Raw genomic sequence first — 11,285 nt, forward strand, 5'->3', positions numbered from 1 at the left:
CAATATATATTAAATATAAAAAGCATTTCACATATAAATATATAAACACATCGATATACATTTTGATTTATTTGAGACAATATATTAATAAATAATATATATTTTTTTTTTTTTTTTTTTTTTTTATAATTATTACAATATTTTAAAATTTACTAAATTTTAATATTATGAATTATTAAAAATATTTATGTATCTTTTGTATTTTTCCCAGAAAATGATAATATTATATTTTACATTATTTAATATATATATATATTTTATACATAACAGAAGAAGCATTCATTTGTTTTTTTTAATTGAGTTAAACAATATCCTGGGGAAGGCTTATTTTTACAGTTGTCCCAATTATCATCACAAAATTTCACACATTCTTCTTGTTTTTCTGGATTTACAGCAGTAGTTCTAGAACATACGTGATCAGCACCAATATTGTCAGAATTCTCATATTTAACTAAGCCCATCTTTATTTTGCTATCTTTAATATGTTTTAAAACATGGAATATTTGAGCTTTTTTACTATTGTCTGCAGTCTGAGTGGGTACAACTGGTGTAGTTTGTGTACTTCCTGGAGCATTTGTACCTCTTTCGTTATCATTTTGTTCTACGGGAGGTTGTGAATGTGCAGCTGTTGGATTTGGTAAACTTCCTGGAGTATTTTTATCTACATTCGGAGAAGGTGATGTGTTTATTCCTTCTTGAGATGATGCTGGTAATGATACATCCCCGACTTGAGATTTTTCTTGTGTTACAGATTGTCCACTTGAATTTTCACCTGCACTTTCATTTGGTCTTCCACCTTCACTTCCATTTAGTCTTCCATCTGCATTTCCATTTTGGTCTTCACCTGTACTTCTACTTAAACTTCCATCTGTACTTACAACTGAATTCACAACTGTATCTACATGTGAACTTTCACTTGAACCTCCAGCTCCACTTGTACTGGAACCCTGACCTTTAGCTGTCTCTAAACTTTCACTTGCTTCCCCACGTAGACTTCTTGCTGAATCTGTACCTAATTGTCCTTCTTCAACAGTAACTGCGCTTTCTTGTCCAAAAACCAAATTATCATTATTTAATTTATTATGTAATCCCTTACCCCATGTATTCATTGGTGATACATGTTTTTCTAAATTATAATTTTTATAATAAATGTTGTGGTAAAAATCTGGAGAGTTCTTCAAATAATACTTAAATTTATCGTTTTCTTTTTTATCGAAATTTTCATTTACAGGTACATCAACATTAAATACTACTACACTGTGAATGAAATTATTTTCACAATTTGATGGTCCATACATATCAACTTTAAAGTAACCATCATCTCCCCAATATTTACCCCAACTATTTCTTACAAGCCAATAAGATTTTTTCTCATCTTCATCATTTATATAATTACCATAACCAACAATATTAACTGCGTGATCAGGTGTTTTATCACCACATAAATTTTGAACCTTCTTTCCGTTTAATTCATATCCTAAAACATTTTCAGCTTTTACATAAGCAATAACTGAACCTTTATTCTTTATTTCGTCTTTTATTAACTTAACAAATGTATCCATATTATCCTTAAAATGTTCACTTTCATATGCAGTATATCCTTTGGTGCCTAAAGAAAATGGTTCATTGTTATAATCTAATACTTTTGTATTTTCAAATGCATTATCCCATTCAGTTTGTACTTCTGGACAAGCATCTCCAACTTTAGATTCATCATATGGATAATTCGATTCGGTTGGTAAGAATCCCTTTTCTTCAACAGTTTGTAAGAATACTAATGGATTCGATCCTTCAGTGCATACATCTTTATTTTCATTTTTACCACAGTTTGCAACATATAAAGCAGATGTATTTACAGGTTCGTATCCTTTCATACATTTAATAGTTTCTAAATGATATTTAGATGCAAAAGCCCATGATAAGGCACAATTCTTTTGATCTTCTACATTTATTTTGGATACACAATTATTATGATCTTTTAATCTATTGCAATAATCTTGATTACAATATAAACTATCTGCATGATTATAGGATGAATAATTTGTATCTACTGTAAATTTTGTTAAATCAACAATTCCATTTTCATCTTCTTCAAAAACAGTTTCCTTAATATAATTTTCGTTATTCTCATTAACATTATTTAAAGAATATTTTAATTGTGGTAATACTAATCCAGTTTTATTTTTCATCCAATCATTTACATTTTTTAAACACAATGCTTCATTCTTCATTTTATTATAAAGAACATTATCGTTTTCTTCTTTATGTTCCTCTAATAATTTTGTTAAGTTATTAAATATATCTTCTTCATTTCCCAATTCTTCATTTGTCAATATACCATTTACATCATTATCCTTTAATAAATTACAGTAATTTAATAATTCTACTTTCAAATCATTATCTACTTCTTTGAAATCTAATAATTCTTTTTTTTCATTTGTATCATTTTTTTTGTACATATTTTTTAATATATAATTTGCAGATGCTATAAATTCATATTCATCAGAATCTTCATCGTCCTCTCCCTTTGTTTTAATTTCTTCGAATCTGTCTTTTATATTTTTAGATACGTATTTAAGACATTCATCGTTTTTATCAGAATTCTTAACTAATAATGTACATTGGAAACATTTTTCAATATCAACATTTCCGCTTAAGAAACAATCATTAGCGATAGCCTCACATTTTTCTGCAAAGAATGAATAAGAGAAAAATATTTTTTTTTCATCAATATATATGTACACATATATATATATTTATGTATTATTTAATTTTCTCACCTGGTACTTTATCTCCTAAGTCGTAATCTTTACTTTCCATTAAATATTTTTCTCCATCCTTTGCAAGAGAATGTATTTGAATAGATGTAACTGGTTGATCTAATTTTGGTAGTTTGTATCTTTTGACATCAACGTTTAAATCTACTTTACCTGGAGCTAAAAGAATATAAAATATATAAATACATATTATATGTGAGTTAATAAAAAAGGATAAGATGAAAAGAAACATTTAAAATTTTTCATTGTATTTATATTTTTATAAAAACATGTAAACATATACATAAAAATATATAAATATGTGTATTTTCTTTTTTTTTATTTTTTTATTTACTTGTAATAGTAGGGGTGGCAGGTTTATCTTCGTCTACCTTCCATTTAATAGTTATCATATCATCTTGAAGATACAATATAAATTTAAATGTCTGTGTTTTGTTAGCATCACACTTATTCTTTAAATTAGATTTATCCTTTTCAAAATCTATTCTTTCACTTAATTTCATAAATTGAGGTTCTAATTGAATATTATTTTCTTTTGTTTCAACATTGATAAACAAGTGGGGTACAATAACTAATTGAAACTGTACACCACATGAACCAGTAACTTTTACACCCTTATAATGTTTTAAAAAATAAGATTTTACAGGAATTGTTTGAGGGATTGTGGATTTGTTTAAGTTTGAGAATGAATGAGCTGGGGGAAGAACAGGCTTGGAGGAATCTTTCTGAGCAGGTGATTTTTGCTCAGTGTCTGGCTTTTGTGGATCAGAAGATTTTGGAATTGCACCTTGACCCGAAGAAGCTTGTTCTTGGGATTCACCTATCCCATTTGGAGATGATGATTCTTGGGATGGTGGTAAGACGGTTTGTTCTGATGCTCCATCTGTTCCTGGTACTTGTACTGTGGCTGATACTCCACTTCCTACTGATGTTTCTGTTCCTGCTCCTGCTCCTAATGCTTCACCTGTTGCTACTGATTGAACTGGTGCTGATGTTTGTCCTGGGGCTGGTGTTTGTCCTTGTGCTCGTGTTTGATCTGATATTGATGGAGGTGCTCCTGCTCCTGATGCTTTTCCTACATCTTGTGATTCTGTTCGTTCTTGCTGTTGTTCGTTCGTGTCCCCTCCTGAAGATGATCCTGACAATTGCTTTGGTTGTTCTGGAGTATCTATTGGTGATTCTTGTTGTTCATTTTGACCTTGTAATTTTGCATCTGGACTCTGAACACTTAACGATTCTGCATTTACATCTCTAGTGTTTTCACATTTTATTGTATTTTTAAAAAATACAATATCTGCAAAAAAAATTTATTATAAATAAAATAATTTAATCATATATTTTTATTTAAAAAAGAAAATTTTAATACAATACATATAATATGTGTGTTCTTATTTTTTTATTTCAATATATATCTTTTTTAATTTTATTTTCATAATTATTATATATATATATATATGTTTAATTATTTTGTCTTACATAATATAAGAAAGAATGAAATATGAAACTTCATTGTATTGTATAAAATTATAAAATATCTCTAGATTTATTCTTTCTTTAAAAATAGTAATATGTGTTTATATATATTTAATTGTTTTGTTATATATATATATATATATATATTATTATATTATTATTATTTTTGTTTTCTTTTGTTATGTGTTCCTTTTAATAAAAAACTTTAGGCATTTTAGAAGTATTACAAATTATGTATATTTAAAAAAAATTAATAAAATTTAAATGGTACCATTAGGTATTATTTATTTTATATTCTTTTATATATATATATATATATATATTTTTTTTTTTTTTTTAATATTTAATTTATTTATTAAAAATGTGTGAATATTATATACACATATGTATTTTTGCTCAAGTACTCAAAAAAAAAAATAATAAATAAATAATAAATTAAAAAAAATAAAATAAAATAAAAAAAATTTGACCAGTGCAATAACTTTGTACACCTATTTATAGAAATATCTAATTGTGTACTCAAAGAATGGTTACAATGTGTAACATACTGATAATTAAATATATTTATATGTCTCTTCGATTAATTTATAAAATATATTATTTATTATTTTGCAATCAAAAAATTATATATATATATATATATTTATTTATTTATTTTTTAAAGATAATACACTAGATCGATAAAAATCAAATATATACATATGTATATATATATATATATATATATATATATCTTTTTTTTTATATATATTCATTTTATGCATGCATTTGGGTATATTTCAATTTGTAACAAATATATAAAATTATGTTCTTAATTATAATAAAGTTAAAAAAAAAAAAAAAAAAAATTAAAGTAAACATTTAAATACAAATATATTTTAGAATTCATCTAAATTGATAAAAATAATACAAAATAGTAAATTAAAAATAGTTTTTTAAATATTAAAAAAAAAAAAATAATATAATATAAATACATTTAAAAACAATTGAAATTTAATTAAAAAATTACACAATTAAAAAAATAAAATATATATATATATATATAATATATATATATATATATATATATATATATATATATGTGTGTGTGTAAAATATGATATGTGATTTAACTTATTGTGTAATTTCTTACACATAACAGAAAAAACATTCATCTGATCCCTTCAGTTTTGTTAAACAATATCCAGGGGATGTTTTATCTTTACATTTATTCCAATGAAGTTCACAAAATTTAATACATTCTTCATGTTTGTCTTGATCTGTTGAATAAGATCTTGAACATGTATGATTCATTCCTATGATATTATAATTATCGTATTTAACAAAACCTATTTTTATTTTTGTATTCTTTACATGTTTGATAATGTGATATATTTTAACCTTATTTGTATTCTTATTACTTATGGTCATATTAGATGATGATACATTATTATTTGTTATAAAGGATTTATTAAATTCATCCTTGATATTTTTTTCTTGTCTATTTATATCTTGCCTATTTCCTATTATTGTATCTGTATTCTCATCTTTATCATGTCTTTGTGATGATAATGAAGTAGTTACTTCCGAATTTAAAACCTTACTTCTTTTTTCATTGTTTACCTTATCTTCTTGGTCATAAATATTTTTACTTTCATCAGACGCATTAACCAAATTCATACTTTTCTTAGAATTAAAATTTTTATAATAAAGGTCATGATAAAAATCAGGAGAGTTTTTCAAGTAATAGTTATATAATGGAAGTGCTCTCTTTACAGCACATTTCTTATTCTTAGGCATATTAATATTAAATACTACTATACTGTGGATGAAATTATTTTCACAATTTGATGGTCCATACATATCAACTTTAAAGTAACCTTCATCTCCCCAATATTTACCCCAACTATTTCTTACAAGCCAATAGGATTTTTTCTCACCTTCATCATTTATATAATTACCATAACCAACAATATTAACTGCATGATCAGGTGTTTTATCACCACATAAGTTTTGAACTATCTTTCCGTTTAATTCATAACCTAGGACATTTTCTGCTTTTACATAAGCAATAACTGAACCTTTATTCATTATTTCATCTTTTATTAATTTAACAAATGAATGCATGTCTTTCTTAAATGTTTCACTTTCATATGCTATATAAGCTTTAGTAGATAATGTACTAAAATCTTTATTATTATAATTTATCATTCTTGTATGTTCCAACAAATTTGCCCATTTCTTTTCTTCATCTGGACAATGATTGCCTACTTTTGTATAAGTATATAAATAGTTTGTTTCCATAGGTAAAAATTTATTTTCTTGTATTATTTGTAAAAATTCTAATGGATTAGATCCCACATTACATCTATCTTTATGTTTTCTTTTACTACAGTTAGCTATATATAATGCAGAAATTGCATGTGGTTTATAACCTCTCATACATTTTAAAGTTTCGAAATGATATTTAGATGCAAAAATCCAAGAAATTGAACAATTTCCTTGATCTTCAATTTGAATTTTTGATATACAATTATTTTCATCTTTTAATCTATTACAATAGGAGCTATTACAAAATTGTTTCTCATTATTAAAATGTTCTAATGTATTATTAGAAAAAAAATATATATTTTTTTTTTTAATATTTTTAATATCACTAATTTTAATATCATCCTCATCTAACATATTATTATCTATTTTTTTTTTTTTTTCTTCATTCAATTTTTCATATTTAATATTATATATTATATTATTATTTTCTACATTTGGTAATATTAGACCTCTTTTTTTTTCTATCCATTTATCAGGATATTTCATACAAATTGCTGAATTTCTTAATTTATGATGTAAGGTACTTATACTTTCATTTTCGTGTAATTTTAATAATCTTATTAAATTATTAAATACATCTACATTATTTCCTAATTCATGATTTACTAATGTTCCATTCATATCGAGTTCTTTTAATATTTTACAATAATCTGTTATTTTCTCTTTTAAAAAATCATCTAATTCTTCTAGTGATATTAATTCTTTCTTTTCTTCATTTTTATTTATTTTATTTATTTTATATATTTTGTATATTTTTGTCAATATATTATTTATAATATCTGTAAGATGGTAATCACGAAAATTTTCATCATCTTCTGCTTCTGCTTTAATTTGATTGAAATTTTGTCGAACATCCTTTGAAACATATGTAAAGCATTCGCTTGATGTATCATTATTCTGAACAAGTAAGGTACATTCTAGACATTTTTCGATATTTATATTTCCACTCAAAAAGCACTTTGTTGCCATAATATCACATTTTTCTAAAATATAAAAGGATAAAAATGTATATAAATGTATGTATATATATATGTATATATGTATATATTTATTTATTTATTCCTTTTTATGTATATTTCTGTTTACCTGGGATATCTGTTTTTATAGCATAATTTTTAGTTTCCAATACATGGAAGTCTTTATTTTCTGACACGCTATGAATTTGAAATGTTGTGATAGGACTACTTAGTTCTTTCATTTTATATTGTCTGATATCTACTTTGTTATCTAGAAAAAGAAAAACATAATAAATAAAAATAATATAAAATATGAAACATGGACAACATAAAATGCAAAACATAAAAAAAAAATATATTTATATATATATATATATATATATATATATTTTTTTTTTTTTTTTTTTTTTTATGTGCATACTTGTAACTCCTGTTTGGTATACTTTCCATTTAAGTGTCAAAATATTATCTATAATATATACTACAAATTTAAATGTTTTATTATCTTCACATATATTATATAATCTGTCCTTATCTAAAGTATCTCTTGATACACCTTCCTTAAAATTAACATTCAACGACGTATCATCAGACGTACTTAATTCTGTAGTTGTATCTTTGAATTTTATTGATTCACTACATTCATCCAACTTATATCTTAATTGAATATTATTATATTTTGTTTCAACATCAATATATATATGTGGAACAAGAAATATTGACAAATTTGCATTACATGGTCCAGTAATTTTTATTCCTTTATTTCCTTTTAATAATGCAGATTTTATTGGATTATTATTTTCTTTATTTCTTGAAGAACAATTAGATGTATCATTATTATTCATAATATCTTTAGGTTTTATTTCTTTTTTTTTCTTATCTTTTCTAGACGTAGGATTATTAGATGACCATTTTTTGGTATCACTTGAAAGACTAACAGGTATGCTACTATCCAAATTAGGAATAGCAGATAAATTTATATTTGATATATTATTATGGCTAGTACCTAAAATTGATTTACCTTCAATATTATTAATATCATCATCTGTCCACCCACCTGTACTAGTAACATTTATGATAAATATAACACCTACAAAATTAAGATATATATATATATATATTTATATTTTTTATTTCCATAAAATGATATACATATTTTTTTTCATTTGCATGTTGTTATTTTATGTATTTTATTATTATCTTTACATATTATATACAAATAAGGTATAAAAAACTCCATTTGCCTTATCAAATTAATATTTGTTCTGATCCTTTTATTCAACTATTTGTTTTTTTTTTTTTTTGTATACTATACTTTTTACACTATATGCAATTTTTTCCCCTTTTTTAAACAACACTTTTCTATTTAATTTCTTCATAATTTTCTATTCTCATTTGTATAACAATATAAATATATGAAGTAAAATGAAATATTTAAGAAGAAAAAAGATAACGTTTTTTTTTTTTTTTTTTTTTTTTTTTTAAGAACTATAAATACTTAGCGAAAATTATATTATTAATTTAAAATATTTAAAAGTGCATTACCATTTTGTAACGGAAATTATTTTAAATGTGATATAAAAAAAAATAATTTCATTTTTTAAAATTAAATTTTTTTATATTTAATAAGTTAAAATATAAATATTATATAAATATTTATATAATATTATATATATTTCATATTGTACACCTTTTGTCTTTTTCAAAAATATAGGACTATATTCATTTTTTTTTTTTTTTGTACTTTTTAAAAATATATATGTTTTTTTTTTTTTTCATTTATTATAATTATCTTTATATATATATATATATATATATATATATATGTATATTTTTTTTTTATTTTATAAAATTTTGAAGTTCCGAGTTTTTTAAAATAATTTTTTTTTTTTTTTTTTTTTTTTTTAAATATTATAACATTTCACAGTAATTTTATTATATATATATATATATAATATATATATTTTTAAATGATGATACATAAAAATTTAATATATATAATTGTGAATTTATAATTTTTTAATGAATTATATTTACATATTTAATTTATTTATATATATATAATTATATATGACATTTAATTATTATTACATTATATGTTGAATACTTCTTAATTCGAAATATATTATTCATATTAGTATGTCCATTATTTATGTGGCTATTACATGTATATATATATATATATATATATTTTTTTGTTTAATTTCTATAACTGTCTATTATATATATAATATGAGATTTAGGAATACACCAAAAAATCTTATCAAAGGTTTAAATGTTTTACTTAATCATTTAAAGAAAAAAAAAAAAAAAAAAAAAAGGATTACTATGAAATAATAAATTAGTTTTAATTTTGAACAATTCTTTTGTTTATATATACAAATATAAAAAGATTGACAATAATATATGAATAAATTTCCCTCATCCATGTATTTCCGTTTTTTATTTTTTTGATATATATATATATATATATATATATATATATTTATGTATAATAGGTCTGAAATTATGCAAATAAAACATATGTATTTATTAAAACCCAACGGTTTTATAAATATATAATCATATATATATATTTATATATGTATTATTTCGAATTCAAAATTGTCCTTTAATTATTGTTGTTCTCTCATATTTAGAAAGATATAAAAAATAATATATCCTCTCTAAGAAAAAACAATATTTTTTATTATACTAAAGGAAGAAAATATTATAAACATACATTCTTTTTTTGTTTTTTTTTAATATATTTATATACAACCTTGTCAATAACCTTGGTGTATGTTTATATGGATATTATTATTATTATTATTATTATTATATATATATATATATATATATATTAATATTTTTATTATCTTTTATACTTTTCTTTTTTTTTTTTTTTGTTATAAATATATATATATATTACAATTTGTAAACTAGTTCAAATAAATTATTAACAATTCAGAACTAATTTATTCTTTTTCTCGTTTATTTTGCTTTATATGAATAGTCATGAGATAACGCTTTTATGAAGGACCATGTATATACATAAATTATATACACATATATATATATTTTTTTTTATAATACCACTATATAGTGGTTATTCAAAAATATGATTGTAAACTGGGATTAGCATATGAAAAAAATAAATTCAATCAAATATATGTACTATATTATATATATATTTTTTTTTTATTCGATTGTATATTTTATTTGTTTATTTTATTTAGTTCTTTTTATTTCATTTATTTTATTTTTATTTTTATTGTTCTTTTTGTTTGTCAATTTTAATTTTTTTTTTTTTTTTTTTGTTTCATTTTGAACAGAATATGATGATTAAATAAAAAAAAAAAAAAAAAAAAAAAAATGCCTTGCATTCTTAAAGTGAGAATATCTGGTATAAGAGACTTTAATACCTTCGAAAAATCAGAATTAGATTCTTTTAAATATATTGAAGTAATAAATACATGAAAATTGTTATGTATATAAAAATATATATATATATATATATATATATCAAGTTAACAATATTTAAATCTAAAAAATTTTTAATTTATAGGTTACCTTAGGAGAAACAAAGCAAAGAACAAAATTTAGTTAGTACACAGATAATAATAAATTTATATATATGTATATGTGGTCCACATTGTGTGTCCATATGTTTTCTTACGTTACATATATATGTACACTTTTTTTTTATTACCATTTAATATATATATTTTTTTGTTATGTTATATGTATAAATAGATATCAATAGAAGTACGAATGATTTAAATTTGTC

General features: G+C 22.0%; 3 protein-coding genes across 3 annotated transcripts in view; 1 reads left to right on the forward strand and 2 right to left on the reverse strand.

The window, feature by feature from the left end:
- Positions 1-257: 257 nt before the first annotated feature.
- Positions 258-4,287, reverse strand: PADL01_0206600 (serine repeat antigen 2, putative; the record flags this gene model as incomplete). Its single annotated transcript, XM_028681614.1, has 4 exons — positions 258-2,689; positions 2,781-2,936; positions 3,112-4,071; positions 4,254-4,287. The coding sequence occupies 4 exons, from the start codon at positions 4,285-4,287 to the stop codon at positions 258-260; spliced, it is 3,582 nt and encodes a 1,193-aa protein (XP_028536310.1).
- A 1,091-nt stretch (positions 4,288-5,378) lies between these two features.
- On the reverse strand, positions 5,379-8,895 carry PADL01_0206700 (serine repeat antigen 1, putative; the record flags this gene model as incomplete). Its single annotated transcript, XM_028681625.1, has 4 exons — positions 5,379-7,543; positions 7,647-7,787; positions 7,938-8,606; positions 8,832-8,895. The coding sequence occupies 4 exons, from the start codon at positions 8,893-8,895 to the stop codon at positions 5,379-5,381; spliced, it is 3,039 nt and encodes a 1,012-aa protein (XP_028536311.1).
- A 1,975-nt stretch (positions 8,896-10,870) lies between these two features.
- The window catches only part of PADL01_0206800 (conserved Plasmodium protein, unknown function), a gene marked incomplete at both ends in the record, with an annotated part of 6,874 nt that continues 6,459 nt past the window's right edge, over positions 10,871-11,285 (forward strand). Inside the window, 3 exons of the mRNA XM_028681636.1 lie at positions 10,871-10,960; positions 11,074-11,152; positions 11,252-11,285. The exon at positions 11,252-11,285 is cut by the window's right edge and continues 58 nt beyond it. Coding sequence (XP_028536312.1) covers positions 10,871-10,960; positions 11,074-11,152; positions 11,252-11,285 — 203 coding nt within the window. The remainder of the gene's footprint in view (positions 10,961-11,073; positions 11,153-11,251) is intronic.

The sequence above is a fragment of the Plasmodium sp. gorilla clade G2 genome, assembly GCF_900097015.1.
Source record: "Plasmodium sp. gorilla clade G2 genome assembly, chromosome: 2".
In the NCBI taxonomy this organism is placed as follows: Eukaryota; Apicomplexa; class Aconoidasida; order Haemosporida; family Plasmodiidae; genus Plasmodium; species Plasmodium adleri (nom. inval.).